Source organism: Silene latifolia, chromosome 11, assembly GCF_048544455.1.
Source record: "Silene latifolia isolate original U9 population chromosome 11, ASM4854445v1, whole genome shotgun sequence".
Lineage (NCBI taxonomy): Eukaryota > Viridiplantae > Streptophyta > Magnoliopsida > Caryophyllales > Caryophyllaceae > Silene > Silene latifolia.
Genome location: NC_133536.1, coordinates 203943393 through 203967416, shown reverse-complemented (window position 1 = coordinate 203967416; position 24024 = coordinate 203943393). Strand labels below are relative to the sequence as shown.

The 24024-nt window shown below is 38.5% G+C and overlaps 5 protein-coding genes across 5 annotated transcripts; all 5 read left to right on the top strand.

Moving 5' to 3' along the window:
- The first annotated feature begins 6793 nt into the window (after positions 1-6793).
- Positions 6794-7603, top strand: LOC141614718 (uncharacterized). Its single transcript, XM_074433463.1, has 2 exons — positions 6794-7411; positions 7523-7603. The coding sequence occupies exons 1-2, from the start codon at positions 6794-6796 to the stop codon at positions 7601-7603; spliced, it is 699 nt and encodes a 232-aa protein (XP_074289564.1).
- Positions 7604-9760: 2157 nt separating this feature from the next.
- On the top strand, positions 9761-10560 carry LOC141614717 (uncharacterized). Its single transcript, XM_074433462.1, has 2 exons — positions 9761-10372; positions 10483-10560. Exons 1-2 carry the CDS (start codon positions 9761-9763, stop codon positions 10558-10560), a joined length of 690 nt encoding a protein of 229 aa, XP_074289563.1.
- A 2118-nt stretch (positions 10561-12678) lies between these two features.
- On the top strand, positions 12679-13810 carry LOC141612382 (uncharacterized). Its single transcript, XM_074431144.1, has 2 exons — positions 12679-13410; positions 13502-13810. Exons 1-2 carry the CDS (start codon positions 12715-12717, stop codon positions 13580-13582), a joined length of 777 nt encoding a protein of 258 aa, XP_074287245.1. The 5' UTR covers positions 12679-12714; the 3' UTR covers positions 13583-13810.
- A 6846-nt stretch (positions 13811-20656) lies between these two features.
- Positions 20657-21619, top strand: LOC141615355 (uncharacterized). The gene is made up of 2 exons (XM_074433745.1): positions 20657-21275; positions 21365-21619. The coding sequence occupies exons 1-2, from the start codon at positions 20673-20675 to the stop codon at positions 21440-21442; spliced, it is 681 nt and encodes a 226-aa protein (XP_074289846.1). The 5' UTR covers positions 20657-20672; the 3' UTR covers positions 21443-21619.
- Positions 21620-22194: 575 nt separating this feature from the next.
- Positions 22195-22961, top strand: LOC141614715 (uncharacterized). Its single transcript, XM_074433461.1, has 2 exons — positions 22195-22782; positions 22875-22961. Exons 1-2 carry the CDS (start codon positions 22195-22197, stop codon positions 22959-22961), a joined length of 675 nt encoding a protein of 224 aa, XP_074289562.1.
- Positions 22962-24024: the final 1063 nt, after the last annotated feature.

Genomic DNA, 24024 nt, shown 5'->3' with positions numbered 1-24024 from the left:
AAATAAGTGTGGGGAGGGAGTTCTTATATCAAAAATCAACAAAAATATGTCTTTTTAATTTTTCAAAAACAAAAATCACAAAAACATGTTATTTTCATTTCAAAAAAATTAAAAATACAAAAATATGTTTCTTCCTTTTTCTTATTCACTCCCTATGCTTTTGTCCATTGAGGACAATGTACATTTCAAGTGTGGGGAGGGAAATATCCACTTTGTGAATATTGTTTATATTTGTTCATATCATTATATGCTTGTAAATTTAAGAAAATTCAAAGAAAATGCCTAAAAATTGAAAAATTTCTGAAAAATCCAAAAAATTGCATTGTATATATATGTTTTGTCTAACCTTTGGCATGGCACATCGACCACTTGAGGCAAAAAGGAGCTTGAAGACCGCTTGGTATAATCCTTCCTATCTCTCACTCCTTTTTACTATTCTCTCTTTTCGGTATCTTGGATATTTTGAAGGAGAATGGGAATTTTGTTGCTTTGGGTGTCTCTTTGGGAGACCGTTTGGATTTGTTGGTGTTGATGTGCTGCTAGGTTTAGCCAATTTGTTGCACGTTTCATTTCATGTTTGTTTAAATTCCCGCATGCATTTGTTCACATGTATATACTTGTTGCATTTCTTTCTTTTTGCATTGAGTTTGTAAATAAATTTTTGGGGAAGAACATGGTCAAGGAAGGGAACCAAGTACCCCCATGATGAGCTTATGTGCCCAATCGTGCCTTTCCCCTCCTCGTGACTCGCACCCGTGGCCTCTTAGTTAGCCGAGGAAGGAGGGCTTGACCAATGAGTTTAGACCGATCTTGTGAGACCTAGGGGCGTAGACTAGACCTTTGGCTCGACTTAGCTACTCAAAGGTAAGGGTAGAGCCTCCTAGGGTGGGTACATTCATACCCCGCCCTCATCTAGGTTTGAGAGTAGGCCTCCTCGCGAGGCGTGTCACATCACTACGCATAAGTGTGTCGTATCGTCCTTAGACCATGAAATTGCATTACATTTTTTGTGCACATGATATGAAGCAAAAATCAGTTTTATGAACCTCACAATAGCCAAATTAGCTTAGTTTCGTCCCTTGCATTGATTTCCTTTTTGATTCACCCCTCTGAGCCTTAGCCTATTCCTCTTGGCATACCCACTAAAAGAGCTACATCCCAAAAACACCCCTCCTTAATCAAGAATGGGTCATTATTTGTAGAAGTGTCTAGGTGGTGGAGTCGGAATTTGGTGATGGACGACGTACATGTCCATTGGGTCGAAATCTTGTCTACATTTGGTGTTGTATATAAAATAAGAGGTTGTAAATAGTAAAAAAAAAAAAAAAAAAAAAAAAAAAAAAAAAAAAAAAAAAAAAAAACAAAATAGAAAAGTGAAAAAGTCATGAAAAATCAAAAGGAAAATGAGTTATGTTGTTGTATATATTTGTTTGTTGTCAAGAAAAAGAAAAAGGCGAGCAACACCCCTACTCATCATTTAAAGGGGTAGAAAAAGCCGTTGCTAAATAAAAAGGGGCAAATTGATGTTTTTCCAAAGATGAGTCGGGTTTACACATTTTTTGCATGGCTTGGGAAACCGAGTCGTTGTTACGGTGTAGACGTTACCATTTGTTGAAATAAAAGGAGCTTTATCAAATTTTTCCTACTTGAGTTGGGTTTATGCAATTTTTGCATAGTTTTGGTCATCATTGCTATGTTAGGGCATAGACATGTCTCATGTGTTGCAATAAGAAATGGGATGTGATGTGTCGACGATTCTTGATTTGAGCCCCACATGTCCAAATGGTGCTCGCACCAATCCCGTTTCGGCCTTCTCCTTAGCCCCGTTGAAACCCTTGCTTCATGTTTTGTGCATTTTCTCTCCTTGTTTGCATTTCATTGGACATAGGACGGTGTTACACATTAGATTGCGGGCACGTTTTCGCTAGTCGAGTTAGTTGAGTGATTTTGGTTACTTTTTGTCACAAAAATCACCTTGTTCTTTCATTGAGTGACGAGTGAAAACCGTGAGGATGTCGTTGCCTTGGTCTCCTTAGTCATGGGTCCTTTGGTTGAATCTTGTGTCGGTTTTGTAATTCTCGGCGGACTTGCCCTTTCTTCCCTTTCCCCGCTCTTGAATGCGTTTCTTGAGCATTGGTCACACAAGGGTTGCTTGGGTCATGTTTAGGGGGTTGGCACCTCAATTGGAACTTCTGAGACGGTACTCCCGACCAAGACCGTGTTTTGTTGTTTGAAAAATTCGGCCACTTAGATGAGGAAAGTGGATCATTTTGTTAGATGCATTCTACTTGTTGATTACGTGCTATCATGATGAATGTGTCGAAAGTTTTGTAGCAAGACCCAACTTGCCTTGCAATAGGGCACTCTCCCCTCATGGGTGTCAAATTGTGAGTTGAAGGGGCGTTGAGTGCGCTAATACTCGATCGGCTTAAGTAGTAGTTTAGTTGAGTGATGCTTATATTGTGCATCCACTCTCCATATCTATCATAATAATGCTTTGTACATTTGGTTTAGGGACTTACTCGGGGACGAGTAAGGCTTAAGTGTGGGGAGGTTTGATATACGATTAATTTACTTCTAATTCCCTCTTTCTTTTATGCATACCGACTCATATCGAGTCGGTTTCGGGTGTTTTTCCTTGCGTTTTGTGCCCAATACCCGTACTTGTTACCTTGTGCATCCTTTTGTAGGAAACGGCCCAAGTATGGAGGAATTGGGGCAAGAAAGGCACCCCATTGCCTTTACATGAAGAAGAGGTGAAGAAATGAAGAGGAGCGTGTTTTCTTGACGAGGACAGGCCGGTCTAGCCACCGGCAAAACACACCCCAGAGGATGACTTAAGATTTTGAAGAAATGTTGAGGAATGTGCTTTGCCGGCAGGCCGGCAACCGGCCCACCGGTAAAGCACAACAGGTGGAATTAATTGAAGAATTTGGTTAAAAACAAGCTTGGCCTCATTCGCGGTAGGAGCACCTGACGACTGGCCAACCGGCATTTCACACATCCAAAGTTCTGAAGAGTGTGTTTTGCCGGCAGGCCGGAAACCGGCCCACCGGCAAAACACGAATGCCAGATGTTTTTAATTCCTTGCACGGTTTTTTTGCGGCGGGAGAGCACCTTGCCCGGTGCACCGGCAAAACGCAGCAGACGGGATTTTGAGCTTTTCTTCCTCTTTTCTTCCTAATTTTGTACAAGCCTATAAATACCCCCTCTTAAACCCCTTTGTACACATAACCCTAGATCTGAATAATTTCCCTTTCAAGCTTTAAACTTTCTTAATCTCTTTGTTAATCTTTCCTTAATTAAAGTAGTTCTTCAATCAATTAGTGATTGAATTTGGGTTTGTAAGAAGATTGAAGGATTTCCTTCTTGATTATTTCTATCCAAATTCCTCTTTCACTATTTTGTTGGTATTAATTCTTTCCCTATTTTCATTTGTTTACATTTTGTTCTTCTTTTATGCTTGTTTGATTGTTTATGTTGAAATTAGTGTTGTTGTTTGTTTGTTGTTGCTAATTCCTTCATTGTTCATCTTTTCATTGTTCATCTTTCCTTTGTTCCTCTTTCTTTTGTTCATCCTTGGGTAGTTGTCCTCAAAGACTTAATCTTTGAGTTGATTTGGTTAAAGATTGTGTCTTTAGGTTTAATCACTCTCACTATTAGATTAAATCATCTTTCCTTACACCCATTGTTAGATTGTTGCATGTTTAGTAGTGAATTTCATCTTCTCACCATGTTTGTGACCAAAGTTTCCATCTTTATTGTTAATTTTGCAATTAGAACCATGATTAGTGAGTAGTCCTCCACTAGGGCTCGGTTTGACTCGACATGAGTAATTTCATTAATTGAATTTCATAAAGGCTAATTATTTGGGGAAATTGGTGAGGGTAGTTTAGAGGGATGACTTGGGTTATGGGTTGACTCTTGGGTAGTGTTGACTTACGACCCTTGACCACCAACGAGAGTTGGTTAGGTTGTGATTTGGATACCCGAGACTTGACCCTATTGTTGACCTCGGTTGAGACCGAAAGGGGGAGAACCAGGGGTAGGACACCTCTAAATTAGTGTTTGAAATCGACCCTCGAGAGAGGGAGTGGGATGACCCGGGTGTTGATGGGGCTTAATGACCTTAGCGAATATCGGACTACCTCGGGAAAATGCATGTTTTTGGGGTAGTGGGGTATTGAGTTAGGGATTCCGACCTTCGAACCCGAGAGGGGGGTTGGTGGGTAGTGCTAGTGTCCTATTTCGAACCCGAGAGGGGGGTCTTAGGCGAATTAGAGCCGTCACCTCCTCACCTAACTACCTTTGTGATTAGCCTAGAAATTTAACCATGTGGAATTGCGAATAGTTTGGGAAGAACCGAGTCCTAGGCCTTTTTAATCATCTGAATTACTACTTATCTTTCGTTGTTGCTCATTTATCTTGCTTTTGTTTAGATTGCATCTCTTTTCATTTTAGGTAGCATTAGTATATCAACCATCATCCTTTATTTTCGACTTAGCTAAACGATCGGATTAGAACAATTAGTAATCTTTTCAACTCCTTGTGGGATCGACCCTTAATAGTGTACAACGATAAAATCGTGCACTTGCGAGGTATAATTTGATAACCATCAGTCACCAATTCAGTCCTGACTTCTGTCTTCCTCGGCAAGAAGAAGGCCTAGTAGCATCATACAATTATGGCCTGTGGTTGCTGTTAGGCAATTACATTTAGTTAAAATTGCCGCATTTTGTCTATCTCTGGTTTTTATGTTTTTTTTTTCGATATGTTGGTATTGTCGTAGCAGAGGCTCTTTGCCTATTGTTTTTTCAGAATGTACTTTCAATTCCGGCTTTCAGTCTATCAATCTATCGATGCTAAATTTAAATTTTTGAAATCAGTTGCACGCTTGTGCCTCATCTATTGTTTTGCTTGATCTATTCATCCACATATTAAAAGCTAGTGACAATGTCAAACACTAAATGCGTGTGGCCTGTCATAGTTAAGCTATTATGAAGTGAACATGAATTGGTGTACTTGCTGACAGTTTCAGTAAACAAAAACGAAAACATCTTTCGACTTTTGAGTCAAGTATACTCGTAACAAATTCAAAGAACAATTAGTAAAATGTTTACAATTTACGATGCTCAAAACACAGCAGATTCAACTATTTTCAACCAGAATAAACTTAAAAATACTGTTGTAACTATGGGAGTCAATTTGTCCCGGTTGTAATCACAAGATAAATGAGCCATTTACGTTTGTTCCGCCTAAGGATGCCGTTGGTATTGCGACAAGAAGCAATGCAACTGGGGGATATGTTAAGGGTGTGCGTAACTTATATGGTTATGGATAATTTGGAGGTCAAACCAATGTCTACTATCTCCGGAATTACTCTCTTCAACAAGTTCAATCTCTGTCTAATGGAGCAAGATATCGGAGGAGTCTCGTGGCCTCGGCGGGTTCCCTTTTATTCGGCTTAGTAGTTTTGCGGTTTTAGTTTTCTTTTTGCTGTGTGTTTTATTTTAGCTTTATTTTCTTGGATGTATTCCGCTTCTCCTCACCAAAAAAAAAAAAAAAAAAAAAAAAAGTTCAATCTCTGTAAAAGCAATGAAGTGCTTAATGAACAATAATTAGTGTGATCTCCTAGAATCAAGCATATTATTATTAATTATTGTGTTCATATGTATAATAGGCAATTGTATATTCCATGTTATCAATTACGCGTTATACGATGGAGTTATTTATATAGGTTGATTTCCTTCCTAGATTAGTTCATCTAAAATATTTCCAATAGATAGTACTAACCCAATATATCCCACTGCCGAGACAACGGAATGGGTGTATCCCCCTTAAACTGTATATTCCTTGTTATCAATTAAGCGTTATGTTGTGATTCTGATTCAATAAATGGGTGTATCCCCTTCAACTAAAAGAATAAGAAAATTGAAAATTTTCCCGCCTAAATGCTTTTAACTAGAAATTGGGCCTAACTTTATCTAGATATGTATTGGACCTAATATATGGTCTTTATGTGTCAAAGTATCTTAATATCTTATCAAACACCGCAGCTTTTATAGTTGGGCCAAATTTATTTTATTCATTATTATCTCATTAGTCAAATATATATGTATTTTAAATGTCGTAAATTTTCTATTTAAAACATATGCAGATTTTACTCATATTATTAAAACCAGTGTGTGCTTTTCACTTTTTTATTCTTTAAATTTTTTACTCCATTTAAATTGTTACTTCGTATATTGTAACAAAAATTACAAAAATAGTTATTTGCTTCAAATGCGTAAAAATAAGCATAAGTTTTTGTAATTAAACTAACAATCTTCTTTTTTGAATCATAAACTTATTCCGAGTAAAAATGTAAAATTCGTTCTATTTTAATTCTTACTATTTTTACACATTAACAATTGTAGATAATTACAAATAAAATTCAAAGTTCATTTATATATTATTATTATTAGCTCTAATTGTTATGTTCTCTACACATGACATTCTAAAATACCGTGCATTCGCACGGGCTCTATACTAGTATATATAATAACGGTTTTTCTAATAACTATTTGTGATTAGTAGGAAACTTTCAAAAAAATTATCATGTTAATAATCGCTTATCTATCTTGTTTCCACCTATAATTAACTACATGTGATTAGTAGGAAACTTTCAAAAAAATTACCTTATTTACATTTTATTTTTTCCTATGTATATCACATAATCCCCATAATCAAATCCATCTGTTTTACAAATAACTTGTACGGAGTTGTTTTTAACATTGTTCCTTAATCTGATAAAATGGCAGAGACAAAGTTGAGTTTGAAACTGTTTATAGATAGTAAGGCTAACAAAGTTGTGTTCGCGGAGGCGGGAAAAGAATTTGTGGATTTCTTGTTTCATATACTGTCACTGCCAGTCGCAACTGTCGTAAAACTCCTGAATGTGAATGACATGGTTGGGTCAGTTGGATCTCTTTATAAGAGTGTCCAGTCTCTTAGCTCAGAATTTTTTCTGGCCAATCTCGATAAAGACGACGTATTGAAACCGCAATTTGATATTAATGTTCCGTTGTTGGAACTTAATGAAGTCCCGCCTCAGACCATCCCTAAGATTTATGTGTGCGAGTGTGATAATGAATACGCGAGTCATGACCCTTCCGTGAAATGTCCAAGTTGTAGGCGTAGAATAGACTGGGAAGCCACCTATGTTATGCCCAAGGATGCGGGGATTATTAATATCGGGACAAGGAGATGTGGAATTGATGGATTTGTGAAGGAGGTGGTTACATACATGGTGACGGATAATCTAGAGGTGAAACCTTTGTCTACCATCTCGGTCATTACCCTCATGAATAAGTTCAATGTCAAGGATGTTTCTGAGCTCGTTGAGAAAGAGGTTCAAGTCGGTTTTACTGAGGTAACATTATTATTACTATTAATCAATGTTCTTTCTTGTAAGGTTTTTTTTTATGCAATTCACAACACAATATTAATTAATTAATTAATCGTTTTTTAAATTGATTTATAGGGATTGGCGATCCTGAGAGCGTCATTTGAGGTCACCAATTCAGTGCTGACTACTCTCTTCCTCGAAAAGAAGAAGGCCTAGTTGCATCATTCAATTAGCTCAATTTGTCGCATTTTGTCAACCTTTTGGTGTTAATGTCATTTTTCGCTATGCTATATTTTTATCTAACTGTCAATTTTATCGACTTAAATTCAAATTCCAAATTAGTCGTTTGCTTGTGCCTCATTTTAATTCCGAATAAGCATTCTTAATATTTTTGACTTGAACAACATCTAACCCATTTGTTCCAAAAACTTGCATGTTCACAGTCAGTCCGATGAGAAATCGAGCTGACAACCTTTCGACGTAATCACAAACTAGTGTAGATTCCGCGCAGATGCGCGGTAAATATAGGCTTTTTAATTTTTAGTGTATTAGTTATAGATTTTAGATTTATATCTCGCAAATTTTTATAAAAAATAACTAATATTAAAATTAATCAAAAGAATTGAATAATTCCATGAATTGTGTTTTTTTATGAAAATATTATAACTACATCAAATTTTTTAAAAAAATCTTTTTTCGTCACGAAGTTAATAATAGGAGATACAATTTTTATGTATAGATAATTTTAAATGGAAAATTAGTTTAATAATTGAAAATCTAATTTGTTTCAATATATAAGTTTGAGCATTTCGGAGGGAAAACATTAGAGAAGTATATATGAGGATTTATACTTTTAAAATTTGCATCTCATTAATATTTATCAGTACACTCCATTGTATTTTGATATGAAACAAAAAAAATTGAAATGGAAAACTAATAAAAAAATTTATTTAAGTTGTGATTTTTTTAGTGAATGTTTTTTATCATGAAACTAATAGTAAGCATGTGTCAAGTTATTCTCAATAGTAATAATTATTGCATTACTGAAATATTTAGCAACTTATACTTTATAATTTAATATCAATTTTATTTTATTTAATAAACAAATCATAATTATGAATTTATTTAAAAAATTAGAGTTTATTTATAAGAATATATTAATTGAAAAGATAATAATGTAAAAATGAAATTTTATTTATTACCTTATTTAGCTATATGCTTTTTGGAGGGAAAACTAAGAGAATTTTTATTCTCTTAGTAGTAGGGGGGATGTTGGTGGTGCTAACTGCCTATGTCTTGCTATGATGTACAAATGTATATCCATGTTGGAAGCTTAAAGCGATGCAGTAGTAAAACAAATGTTGGATTATGTATGACACAATAGTCCAGCCCAATTTAATATAGGCCGAGACATTTGGTGGACTATGGCTTAGAAAGTAGGTATTCATTTTCTTGGTTTTGTTGTAGGACTCTTGTGATCTTGTATTAGATCCGGCAAACAAATAGGGTCTTGTCGTGTTCGTATTCGTATCACATATAAATGGGTCACGAACTGTTACCCACATAGTAGCTTTTAAAATTCACAAATTCTTGTTTCAGACCGCCACTATCCGTCTTAAGCTTAAGACGGATAGTGGCCTCTCACACAAATGCAAGTGGGAGGCAAGTGGATGGGAAATGGATATACCCACTTGCCTCCCACTTGCATTTGTGTGAGAGGCCACTATCCGTCTTAAGCTTAAGACGGATAGTGGCGGTCTTAAGTAAGACGGACTGTTTAAAATTAGACTAAATTTGGCAAACAGGTCGGTTGCTAACCTTAAGGTTATGGTTGAGGCCCAACTATTATAAATATTCTTATTACGCTCCCTCACTCAAATGCTCGTTGGGCTTAAAGAGTGGTTAGTTGTGCACCGACTCCCCCGTAAGGAGTTTTGAGGTTGCCAGGATTTGAACCCGTGACCTTCGGTCACACTGGCTCTGATACCATGATAGATGAACCATCTCAACCAAAACCTTAAGATGATGGTTGAGGCCCAACTATTATAAATATTCCTATTAGATATTTGGTCCGTCTTTAGTTATAGACGAATATGCGCCTTCTATAACGAGAATTTGTCTTTTAATGAACTGGTCAAAATACCTTTCCCATTAAAAAAACTGTGTAATTGAACTAAAGTAGTATAAACAAATGGACATATGTAAGAACTTGTATGACGAGCGGTCAAAGATTGGAAGTAAAAAGCAAACAAGTGTTTTAGTACAATTTACAAATGTCACATTGCACGCTTAATAATTCTCATAATCAAATTCATCTGTTTTTCAAAACACTAGTAGTAGTAGTTGTTGTTAACTTTTAATCAATCTGATAAAATGGCAGAGACAAAGTTGAGTTTGAAACTGTTGGTAGACAGTAAGGCTAACAAAGTTCTGTTCGCGGAAGCCGGAAAAGAGTTTGTGGATTTCCTGTTCCATATACTGTCACTGCCAGTCGGAACAATCGTAAAACTCTTGAATGTGAATGGCATGGTTGGGTCAATTGGATCTCTTTATAAAAGTGTCGAGTCTCTTAGCTCAGATTACTTTCTGGCCGATGTCGATAAAGATGTTGTGCTGAAACCGAGAGTAGCGGTATATGTTCCATTATTGGAACTTGATGATGACGAAGATCAGACGAGCCGTAAGATATATAGTTGCGTCAACCATACTAGTTATGTGAGTCATGACCCTAATACAAGATGTCCTAATTGTAGTCGTCTTATAAACACCGAAATGAACTATGTTATGCCTCAGAATGGGGGGAATATTGCGACGACAAGTAGTGGAACTGATGGATATGTGAAGGGGGTTGTTACTTATATGGTTATGGATAATTTGGAGGTCAAACCTATGTCTACTATCTCCGGAATTACTCTTATAAACAAGTTCAATGTCAAGGATGTTTCTGCACTCGTTGAGAAAGAGGTTCAAGTCGGTTTTACTGAGGTAACATTATTATTAATCAATGTTCTTTCTTGTAAGGTTTTTATGCAATTCATGACACTATATTAATATTAATTAATTAATTAGTCGGTTTTTAAATTTTGTTTCTATAGGGACTGGCGATGCTGAAAGCGTCGTTTGAGGTCACCAATTCTGTGCTGACTACTGTCTTCCTCGCCAAGAAGAAGTAGCATAATTCAACTATGGCATGTTATCTACCTTTTGGTGTTTATGTTATTTTTCGCTATGCTATTCTATTACTGTCGTTGTAGAGGCTCTTTTTCTATTGCTTTTTCAGAATGTACTTTCAATTCCAGCTATCAATCTATCTATCGACGTTAAATATAAATTTGAAAGCAGCTGTAAGCTTGTGCCTCATCTATTGTTTTACACCTAACAATCATGAACCATGCCCTCAAACCAAAGACCATCATCTTGACTTGGAACTTGACACCCGCATTACTGAGTCTTGATAACCACCCTGGGTATACCGTATACGTCACCTTGAAGTATTTTCTCAATACCGTTTCTAGTGTCTAGCCCAAGTCAACCTGGGATCTGATACCATTTGTTGTGCGGAATCGTGAATACCTTGTGTTGTGCCTATGTTGTACCGGTGTCCTATGTAGCACCAAAACGGACAATGTGATGATTTTTTTTTTTTGTGATGTATTTGATATTAAATTTAGATAGGTGAAGGTAAAGTTTGACCTTAATTATAATCAATTCTCATTTCCCAGTTCTCACCCAAACCCATCTTCTAATCAATCTTTATTGACATTTTATTTCTCGTTTAAACTATAACATGTTTAGGCGTGTGTTCGACGAATGTCGGGTGTCCGGGGTTCCGACACGGGACAACTAGTTAGCTGGAGTGTCCGTGGCTCCGTGCTACCTAGCACTTGTGTCCATAATAGTACGATATTATCCGCTTTGAGCAAACCTTACAGATTTACTCTTGAACTCATTCCCAAAAAGTCTCGTATTATTATATTTTGCAGACATTTACAAAAATGGTAATTCATCTCTTCACTACCGATGTGGGACATGCATGGGCGGTCCTATCTAGTAGCAAGGAGTGACAACCGTTACCCCCAAACACTAAAAAAAATTTGTTTAGAAGGTGGAATTTCGCTACCGCTGAATAAGAGTAGATAATTAAATATTATCTTATGTAATGACAATAAATATGTTCTGGTTTAGTGGTAAACACTTTTGGTTTTTTGCTTACTCATTATACATTTTTAAATTACATTTAATAAATTTATGTATATTTTGATGGATTCCAAAATTTATTGATGTTTATAGACTATATTTTTTTGTCATCCCAAACGTTAAATTTTGGGTCCGTCTTTGGGGACATGGATGCACCCTAACAATTACTAATCACAAAATCTCATTGAAGACGGCGATATTCGTCACAAGCTTGTGACGTAGACTATTTCCTCTCACAAAATACCCATGAGAGGTGAATGGGGAAGCACATGGGGGTGTCCCACCTTGTCCCCTCTCCCTTTTTGTGAGAGGTCTTCAGCTTGTGACGGAATTAGCCCGTCACAAGCAAGACGCTTTGATTACTAATAGCAATTTGTTGACTAGAGTTATATATATTGAGGAAACACAAATTCTCATTTGCGACGATTGATATCCGTCACAAGCTTGTGAGGTCAAATAAAATCCACATGGGAGGATAAAAACAAATTATTTGTGATTCCCTATGAATTCTACTTTTTGTCTTATCTAACCATGTGAGTGATACTTGATTCGTCACAAACTTGTGACGGATATATCCGTCACAAGTAGACCTGGCAAAACGGGTCAACGGGTCGGGTCAATTCGGGTCGGATTAGTTCGGGTTTTTCATTGATTTCGGGTTAACTTGGGTCGGGCCGGGTCATTTCGGGTTTTGGGTCTATTTTGGGTTTGTTGCCGGGTCAAACAGGTCGGGTTGTTTCAGGTCAGGTCATTTTCGGGTCAATGAATAATAGAGAAATTGTCATTTCAAGTCTTTTCGGTTCAATTAGAGTTATATTTTGTCGGGTCATTTTCGGGTTTGGTGGTTTCGGATCGGGTCATTTTCGGGTCAGACCAGTTCGGGTCAAGAAAGCTCGGGTCATGTTCGGGTCGGGTCGGGTCATGTTCGGGTTTTCAGGTGAGTAGTCCGGGTCACTTTTGGTCTTGGGTCAGCTTTTTCGCGTCGGGTCGGGTTACTTTTGCCTGGTCTAGTCACAAGTAGCAAGATGATAAAAGTTAAAATGAGATTGTGTGTAGAGTAATCAGCAGTAGCTTCCTTGGCACAATTCCATTTTCCAAGGAAACAGTAACAATCTTGCTCGGCAAGATTGATGGTTAATAAAAAGGAGTTTATAGTTGCCATAACTAATCTAACTAATAATTCAAATTACAAATTTACAGTTGCAAATTATAACAAATCAGATTTGATGGCAGAAACAAAGTTGAGTTTGACACTGTTAATTGACAGTAAGGCAAACAAAGTCCTGTTTGCGGAAGCCGGAAAAGATTTTGTGGATTTCCTGTTTCATATCCTGTCTTTACCAGTCGGAACTGTCGTAAAGCTGTTGAATGAGAGTGCCACGGTGGGTTGTATTGGTTCACTTTATAAGAGTGTCGAGTCGCTTAACTCTGAATATTTTCAGGCCAATGTAAACAAAAATGACGTGTTGAAACCAAAAGCGGTTGTTAACGTTCCATTGCTGGAACTCAATGATGTTCCAGCCACCGCCAGTCGTAAGATTTATACGTGTTCTTGCTGTCGTGCCTATTGGAGTCATGACCCTAGTACAATTTGTCCTCATTGCCACAATCGCATTATCAATTTGCAGCTACAATATGCTCCGCCTCCGGATGCTGCTATTGTTGCAAGTGGGGGATATGTGAAAGAGGGTATTATTTTTATGGTTATGGATAATTTAGAGGTCAAACCTCTGTCTACTATGTCCGGAATTTCTGTTATGGACAAGTTCAATATTAAAGATTATTCTGGGCTTGTTGAGAAAAAGGTGCAAGTCGGCTTTACTGAGGTAATTTCAATTTTCTTTTTCTTTTTTTTTTTACTGCAGTTCACGACACAATTTACCTCATATGATGATGTTTTCGGTTTTGTTTTTACAGGGACTGGCGATGCTGAAAGCGTCTTTAGAGGTCACCGACTCAGTGCTGACTACTGTCTTTCTGATCAAGAAGGAGGTGTAGTAGGATGAAACAATTATGGCAAATGGCTGCAGTTAGCAACAATGTTACATTTAGCGTGATTTGCTGCATTTTGTCTACCTTTTGGTGTTCAATGATATTTTTCGCTATGCTATTATTGCCGATGTAGAGGCTCTCAGCCTGGTTTTTCGTTTCCAGCTCTATTTATCTATATATCAATGTTAAATATCAATTTGAAATCTGCTGTACGCTTCTGCCTCATCGGTTTCAGTCCCGTGGCCTTTCATATATTTGCTGTTATATATGAAGTGAACTTTGAATTGGTGTCTACTTACTGACATTTTCAGGATACTTCTGTATTTTCATTAATTTATTTCCGTCTTGATAGCACAATAAAGAGTCATGTTAATTAGGAGTAATTACATTAATTTATTTATATGTGCCTCAATAATTACGAGTTTTAATATCTGTCTCGAACAACATCTAGTCACATCTCCTCCTAAAATTGAAGCTTGAAAAAAATATAGATAAGCTCAATTAGATGTTATTAGGGCCGGTGGATTAGCTTTGTATTCCCGGCCCATATTATGTATAAATACGCTATTGATTAATGAGAATAACGACACACATGAATTACACAATTATATTGTTTAACATGGTATCAGGCTTCGGTAACGTTCCTTTCTCTCAACCCTAAACTTACCCCATCTCCGCCACCACGAAGATTATCTCTTCATCCGCTGCCATGGCCGGTGATGATGATAACCCTACGCCACAAAAAATCGACCCTCTTTCACCCTATTCTCTCGCCAATCAAGAAGGTCCTGGCCAATCCATCACTCACGTAAAACTCCGAAGCGACAATTATGATGAATGGAGTCGTTCAATGCGTCGATCTTTGAAATCAAGACGCAAGTTCGGTTTTTGCGATGGGTCGATTCCAAAACCTACAGACGATTTTTTACTAGGGCAATGGGAGGTTGTGCACTGTACCGTGGTTCAATGGATCCTAAACTCGATTGATCCTTCAATCCGGGAAAGCGTGTCCGATTCCGAAGATGCCCAGGTTTTATGGTCCGAATTGGCTGATCAATACGCCGTTGTTGATGGAGCCAAGATTCATAATTTAAAGACTCAATTACACGAGTGCCGACAGACGAAAGGTATGTCCGTTACTACTTATTATGGACACTTGAAAACCCTTTGGGATGCTATCGCTGCGCAGGAACCGCCATTCAAATGTAACACGGTTGGCTGTGATTGTGGAGTGACTAAAGCTGCTCTTGCTAGACAAGATTCGGAGCGGCTTCATCGATTTCTTATGGGTCTCGACAAGTCCCTTTACGGTCCTATTCGAAACCATCAGTTGGCTATTGATCCATTGCCAACTCTTAGCCGTGTATATCACGCGGTCATTCAAGAAGAACGTCTCCTCGTTGGTCCCACTGTCACGGTCGAAGAGCCTGAGGTTATGGCCTTCGCAGTTCAAAGCGGCACCCCTGTTTCTGTCGCTACTGCAGGTACCACGGATTGGCGCGCCCTACGTGATGCTGAGCGTCGCGAAAAAATGAAGATAACGTGCTCTTTTTGTACTGCTCCGGGACATGACGTGCCCAATTGCTATATTAAGTCCCAAAAATTTCCAGAATGGTGGGGCGATCGTCCACGGACAGTTGACGAGGTGAAAGCTCGAAGGGCGAAATTTGCCTCGCGTAATTCAGGGAACTCGGGCCGCATTAATTTTGTTGGTGGTTCGGGTTCGGCTACATCTTCGTCTCATGACCGTCTAAGTGGTATGTCTTCTCCTTGGATTATTGACACAGGTGCTTCTCATCATGTAACCGGCGACGAATCGTGGTTAGCTGACCCACATCCTATTCCACCTTTTCCGGTTACTCTTCCTAATGGACAGAGTGTATCGGCCACTTTGGCCGGCACAGTTCGCTTAACTGAATTCCTTGTTTTACGCAATGTGTTATTTGTGCCCAGTCTTGCTTGTAATCTTTTGTCCGTCTCTCAACTGGTAGCTGCGACAGATTGTGTTTTCAGTTTTACTAACACCTCTTGTCATATTCAGGACCGTTTTTTGAGGACGAGGATTGGAGTCGGTGAGCTTCGGGACGGATTGTATCTGCTGCGCGCGGTGGTTAAACCAACAATACATCGGGTTAGCATTGATTCTTTTGATTTGTGGCATCGAAGACTTGGCCACCCATCCAATAAAGTAGTTAAATTATTACCTTGTGTTAGTGATTTGCATCCTATTCCAGACAGTATTTGTGATATTTGCCATGAAGCAAAACATAGTCGTAGCAGTTTTGAATCGAATACTAATAAAGCTTCTGCGATTTTTGAATTAATACATTGTGATTTATGGGGTCCCTATCGCTCTCCCTCTTCATGTGGTGCAAAGTATTTTTTAACTATTGTGGATGATTACTCTCGCACTGTTTGGGTTTATTTGCTCATTAATAAAACTGAAGTAACCGACACGTTCTTAAATTTCTTTGCTATGGTTAAAACTCAATTCTCGGCCGTAGTAAAGTGTGTCCAATCCGACAATGGGACCGAATTTTTTGGAATGGCTGATTTTTTCCGCAAACATGGAATTTTGTTCCGTACTTCTTGTGTCGGTACTCCTCAACAGAATGGGCGGGTCGAACGGAAACACCGTCATATCTTGAATGTTGCTAGAGCTTTGATGTTTCAAGCTTATTTACCCATCTCTTTTTGGGGCGAATGTATTTTGACCGCGGCCTATTTAATTAACCGTACCCCTTCTCCGTTATTACAAAATAAGACCCCTTACGAGCACTTATTTGGTACTGCACCGATTTTTACACATATAAGGACATTCGGTTGTTTGTGTTTTGCCCATAATCTACATACTAACGGTGACAAAATTGCTAAGAGGAGTCGCAAGTGTCTATTTCTTGGATATCCACACAATAAGAAGGGTTGGAAGGTGCTCGATTTACAAACACGGGAAATCTTTGTGAGTCGTGACGTGTATTTCTACGAACACAGCTTCCCTTATTTTCCGGCTGATAAAACACCCCCTCCAGCTCCGTCTTCTGACTCGGACCCGGATGTCCCTGACACGGTTTTTACAGCTCCGAGCTTGGACTCTGATTCAGACTCTGTTGGGCCTGAAACGGCTGCTGCTCAGCCCAGTCCGTCTTCCTCTGCTGAGCCTGGGCCGTCCTCTTCTACTGGGCCTGGTTTGTCCTCTGACCCTGTTTCGGATCCTGTTCAGCCAGACCCATCACACGGGCCTGATGGGTCGGATACGGCTCCAGATATGGGTCGTGGGAAACGCGCCAAGTTTGTTTCTTCTCGACTTAAAGGCTATGTTGTTGGTACCACCGCAGATACATCCTCCGATTCTGACTCTTCTCCCGACTCTCCTCCCTCCTCAGGTACCCCTTATGCTCTTGCTAATTATCTCTCTTGTCAAAAGTTTTCTTTGCGCCACCGTGCTTTTCTTGCAGCCATTACTTCGGGTGTTGAGCCACCTAATTTTCGTGCTGCTCTTGCTAGCCCGGACTGGTGTAAAGCTATGCAGGCCGAGATCACCGCTCTTGAAAATAATTCTACTTGGGAAATTTCCGACCTTCCGTCTGGCAAGAAGGCTCTTGGTTGCCGTTGGGTTTACAAAATCAAATATAACTCCAATGGTAGCATTGAAAGATATAAAGCTCGTTTGGTCATTTTTGGCAATCATCAGGTGGAAGGCATTGATTATGGTGAGACCTTCGCTCCTGTCATTAAAATGGTTACAGTTCGTTCCCTTTTAGCAGTTGCAGCTATTAAAAAATGGGAACTTCACCAGATGGACGTCCACAATGCTTTCTTACATGGCGATCTTGATGAAGAAGTGTACATGAAACTTCCTCCGGGTTTTGGACAAGGTCGTGAGGGTAAAGTGTGTCGTCTTAAGAAGTCCCTTTATGGGCTTAAACAGGCTCCTCGTTGTTGGTTCGCAAAATTGGCCGCTGCTTTGCGCAAGTATGGGTTCAGTCAGTCTTATTCTGATTATTCTCTTTTTAGTTACTCTTGTGATACGGTCTGTCTTCATGTTTTGGTCTATGTGGATGACCTTGTTATTACCGGCAATGACTCGCTCGCTATTTCGAAATTTAAGTCCTATCTTGGAAAGTGTTTTCACATGAAAGACTTGGGTGTATTGAAATACTTTCTTGGCATTGAAGTGGCGCGCAGTTCGGAAGACATTTTTTTAAGTCAACGCAAATATACACTCGATATTATTTCTGAGGCTGGCTTATTAGGTGCCAAACCGGCTGCTACTCCTCTTGAGCAAAATCATACATTAGGGGATGCTAAAGGGGAGGTCTTGGCTGATGTCGAGCTTTATCGTCGACTCGTTGGGCGTTTGTTGTATCTCGCCGTTACTCGTCCGGATCTCTCTTATTCGGTCCATGTGTTATCTCGTTTTTTGAGTCAACCTCGCCAGGAGCATTTGGCAGCCGCACTTCGTGTGGTTCGGTACCTTAAAGGCTGCCCGGGTCAAGGAGTTTTGTTACGGGCTGATAGCAAGCTTGAATTATCTGGGTGGTGCGACTCGGATCACGGTGGATGTTTGACCACACGGCGATCCGTGTCTGGATGGCTCATTTTTCTTGGTGAGTCTCCTATTTCTTGGAAGGCAAAGCAGCAACAGACGGTCTCGCTTTCCTCCGCTGAAGCTGAATATCGCGCTATGGCCACTATCTTGTGTGAATTAAAGTGGCTCATCGGATTGTTTACTAGTCTTGGCATTGATATCCCTCGTCCTATTCGAGTGTTCTCCGACAGCGACTCTGCCATTCAATTGGCTCAGAATCCGGTCTTCCATGAACGGACGAAACATATTGAGATCGACTGCCATTTCATTCGTGATGCTATTACTGAAGGACTAATTCGCCCTATTCATGTTTCTTCTGAAAATCAATTAGCTGATATTTTTACTAAGGCCTTAGGCTTGTCTCAGTTTCAATTCCTCCTTCGCAAACTGGGCATTCTTGATCTCCATGCTCCAGTTTGAGGGGGGGTATTAGGGCCGGTGGATTAGCTTTGTATTCCCGGCCCATATTATGTATAAATACGCTATTGATTAATGAGAATAACGACACACATGAATTACACAATTATATTGTTTAACAGATGTGTTTAGGTTGTACGCTCTTGTACAACTGGTTGTATAATCCTATTTACCATCTTTCTTAGAGATTCTTAGGAAATGTAGGCAACCTAACCAATGTGAACGAAAATTAAACTCTAAATTCGTAAATAACTATGAAAGTGTACACACAGTCGAACTTACATTATATTATATCGAACTTACCCTTCCATCAACCAAACTCGAATACTCTAAAGCAAACTGGTATGTAATTACACTTAAATCACCAACATTATCTAGCTCGTAGTTCAAAGATCTCAGAAAATACTGAACCCGACTTCACATCCATATGAGAAGTTGTAACAACAACATTAGTAGCATCAGTCGACCCTTGAGTATCAACACCAACTACTCTACTTTCGCAAATATATTCCCCTAATGAACTTGTCGAAGCACCATTTTTACCACCAAAAGTAGCATTACTACTACTAATCGTAAAATTCACCATTAGACTACCACCATCACCAGTGTTCTCGGTGGTTTGTAGCAGGAATTCTAAACTGCGTACTATGTCCCTCATTGAGGGACGTTCATCTCAATTAGCCCTAACACACAACTCTGCAATATTAATCTCCCCAAATTTACTTAAGACACTCGGGTGTGATTTGGCCCGTTGAGTAGGATCGACTATAGTGTAGAGGATCCCTTTTGTGTAGCATGCTCGAACCTTAGGAAGGTCAAGTTCAACCGCTTGTCGGGCACATAAGACTTCAAATAACACGACTCCAAATGAATAAACATCCGACTTCTTAGTTAATTGTCACTTTGATAATAGTCGGGATCCAAATACCCAAAGCTACCTTCAACAATGGTATTGAACATGGCCTACTCATGTGTCACTTGCAGGACCCACTTTTAAGAGCCCAAAGTCTGACACCTTGGCGGTCCACTTATCATCGAGCAAGGTATTGGTGGACTTGACTAGCTTGTTCACTTTTGGGTACTATAAGTTGCCCTTTTTCAATCTGACAAAAAAAAAAGTTATCGGTCAACCACTAGGTTGCACCAAAACGGACACGGACACGGACACGACACGGACATGTGACACGGCATCCCATGAAATTTAGGACACGGGACACGTCATTTAAATTTAATAAAATATATATTTTATAGTTATATATGTGTGATTTTATTTTTGAAAAAGTATTGAATATTAAATTTAAATAAGTGAAAGTAAAACTTACCTTAATTATAACTCATTCTCATTTCCAAAACCAAAAACCAACTTATAATCAATCTATTTCGACATTTCATTACTAGTTTAAAGAACATCATTTGTCTCCAATTCAGCTTATTTCCCCATCAAATTCAACCATATAACAATTCTCGCCATTTACCTTAAATTCAACTTGATTTCGTTTGGAGGTGTGTCCAAATACCATGGACACGGCTCAAAATACCATGGACACGTGTCGGACACGTGCCCAAATAAAAGATGAAAGTTAGACACGGCTTTACAAGTGTCCGACACGTTTTGACGTGTGTCGTGTCTGACACGGGAGTCCGACACGGGAACGCAGATTAGGAGGAGTGTCCGTGCAACCTAGGTCAACCATAGATAAAAACCCTTATACGGAGTATGATATTTTTTTTTGGCAGCGGAGTATGATATTAAAAGCATGAATTTTTCCTTATAATCTTAGAGAATAATGTTGTGATTTTCTAGCGATATTAAGAGATCTTTCAAGAATTAGGAAATTAGCCACTGGTTACAACCTAACGAGAATAATCCCTAATTGTATTTTGTATATTTTTGTTAATATTTTCATTTTCCTAATTCTCTTTATTTCCGTATTTTAGTCTCTTGGTAAATATGTTCATAGCTTTCTTCTTCTTCAATATTTGTAATAGTATATATATAAGCTAGGTTGCAACCCTTGTAAATTCATCACTACATTCAATTCAATCTTTTTATAAAACCTTACACTTATAACAAATTCAAAATCAGATTTGATGGTAGAAACAAAGTTGAGTTTGACACTGGTAATTGACAGTAAGGCAAACAAAGTCCTGTTTGCGGAAGCCGGAAAAGATTTTGTGGATTTCCTGTTTCATATCCTGTCTCTACCATTCGGAACTGCGGTAAAGCTGTTGAATCAGAGTGGCACGGCTTGTTCTATTGATTCACTTTATAACAGTGTCGAGTCGCTTAGCTCTGATTATTTTCAGGCCAATGTAAACAAAGATGTCTTGTTGAAACCTAATAATCCTAATGCTGTTGTTAACATTCCATTGCTGGAACTGAATGATGTTGTTCCAGCCACCACCGCCAGTCGTAAGATTTATACGTGTGGTTCCTGTGTTGAATATTGGAGTCATGAACCTAGTTCAATTTGTCCTGATTGCGAAGAAGAGATACAAAATCAGTTAACCTATGTTCCGCCTCCCAATACTACAACTGGTGGATATGTGAAAGAGGGGATTATTTTTATGGTTATGGATAATTTAGAGGTCAAACCTCTGTCTACTATGTCCGGTATTTCTGTCATGGACAAGTTCAATATCAAAGATTATTCTGCGCTTGTTGAGAAAAAGGTTCAAGTCGGCTTTACTGAGGTAATTTCAATGGTCCTGAAGTAGTGTGTTTTCGTCACATTGGTAAGGTTGCGTACATTTTATGATGTTTTCGTTTTTGTTTTTTACAGGGACTGGCGATGCTGAAAGCGTCTTTTGAGGTCAACGACTCAGTGCTGACTACTGTCTTCCTCAGCAACAAGGAATGAAGTGGTGTAGGATCAAACAAGGAATTTCTGTGTTTTTTTCGCTATGCTATTACTACCAATCTAGAGGCTCTCAGCCTGGTCTGAATGTAATTTCAGTTCCCGGTCTATTTATCATTTTATCTATCTATCTATCAACGTTAATTTTCAATTTGAAATCTCTCTGCCTCATCGGTTTCAGTCCCGTGGCCTTTCATATATTTGCTGTTATGAAGTGAACTTTTTTTTAGAGGAAATTATGAAGTGAACTTTGAATTGGTTTTACTTCATTCTGCATATTTACATTAATTTATTTCCGTCTCTTGGATTGTCCTCTTAAAGGGGTGTCCTTTCATGCCTCTGCACTTAATTACCATTGAAGAAGAATAAAAAACTAAGTACTGATTACTGAAGTACTTCATTTATTTATAAATAGTTCAACAACAAGTCTCTTTTAGGCCTTCCGTTTCATTAACACTCGAAAGTATATAGGGGGAACGGGGTCACGTTGGTCGTGACTTCAACAAGATATTTTATCTGTAGATTTTTGAAATTGTCTTTTCACGCTGTCTAATTATGACGACTACCCAAGTATTGCTTAAGTTATTGGTCGACACAAAGATCAACAAGATTGGATAGGAATTTGAGTGTGGCATACAATACACACCGGTCAAAGATTGAAGTAAAAGCAAAGAATTGTTATACAATTTACGATGCTCAAAACATAGAACAAACTCCACAATTAACAAACTGTTAAAAATCTCCGAGGAATAATAATGCTACTATTGGTTGACAGTAAGGCTAACAAAGTTTTGTTTGCGGAAGCCGGAAAAGATTTTGTGGATTTCCTGTTTCATATCCTGTCACTGTCAGTCGGAACTGTCGTGAAACTCCTGAATGAGAGTGGCATGGTAGGGTCAGTTGGATCTCTTTATAAGAGTGTCGAGTCGCTTAGCTCTGACTACTTTCAGGCCAATCTTAATAAAGATGCTGTGTTGAAACCGAAAACTACTGTTAATGTTCCTTTACTAGAACTTAATGATGGTCCAGCTGGCAACGCGATTTATAGGTGTGGGTCTCATTCTCAATATGTGAGTCATGATCCTAATGCAATTTGTCCTAGTTGTCATAGCAGGATAAGCAGTGAGATAACGTATGTTGCAGCAAAGAGTGTTGTCGATATTGCGACAACCAGCAATAATACAGTAGGGGGATATGTGAAAGGGGTGGTTACATACATGGTTATGGATAATTTAGAGGTAAAACCTATGTCTACCATCTCTGGTATTACCCTCATGAACAAGTTTAATGTCAAGGATGTTACTGCATTGTCTGAGAAAGAGGTTCAAGTTGGTTTTACTGAGGTAAGGTTGCGTACATTTAATTCCTTATATGTGACGATCATTAAGATTGGTTTAATAATGGGTTTTTATTGTTTTGTTTTGTATTTTTACAGGGATTGGCGATGCTGAAAGCGTCCTTTGAGGTCGCCGACACTGTGCTGTCTACTGTCTTCTTGAGGAAGAGGGCACGGGCAGAGTAGGATCGTCAAACTTAATGGCATGCGGTTGCAGTTAGCATTGTTAAATTTAGCTTAATTTGCTGCATTTTATCTTCCTTTATTTTGATGTTAATGTTATTTTCTGCTATGCTGTTATTCTCGATGTAGAGGCTCTTAGCCTTGTTTTTCCGATGTAGAGGCTCTTAGCCTCATCTTTTAAATCTACTTGACCTATTTATCTATGTAATGTATTCGATTGGCGAATGACGGTCCATTCAGAGAGCACCAGTAAACGCTAGTGGCAATGTCAAAACTTATAAATGCGTGTGGCTTTTCATATTTGAGCTGTTATTTCCGTCTCTTGAATCGCCCTCTTAAATGGGTGACCTTTGATGCCTCTGCACATCAGTTACTATTAGAATCGCTAGGGGAGAATTGCATAAAGTAATCGTTGTATTATTAAATTCGTGATCCGACAATTATAATAAAAGACACTTTATATAGTGTCTAAAACCTAGTCCTACAACCATGTAGAAGATATTAATCATATCATAACTATATTATTACGTTTACGGTATAATACCGTAATATTGTCCAACAATTACATTGAGGAAGAACAAAAAGCCAAGTACTGATAAATTTGTTAGTTTATCCATTAGATTTTGTTAGTTTTATGTTTGATGTAGGCGGAGAGGGAATTAGTGAAATTGTTTGTATTAATTGTGTTGTAATTGTTGGATACAAGTCCCTTACTACACTTCCTATTTATAAGCACATTATGTCGGTGCATAATGCACTATTTCCATCTTTATGAATTTTCTAGATAAGTCCTTCTAATCTTATGGCCCTAATTTAGAATTTTCCTAATGGATGTGTAATATCTACATTTCTCTAAATTATTCCAACAGATTTTTGAGATTGTCTCTTCACACAGTCTAATTATGACGACTACCCAAGTATCGCTCAAGCTGTTGGTCGACACAAAGACCAACAAGGTTCTCTACGCGGAAGCAAAAAGCAATTTTGTGGATTTTCTAATTCAAATGATGTCTTTATCAGTCGGAACCATCACCAAACTACTGAACGTCTAAGACATGGTTGGTTG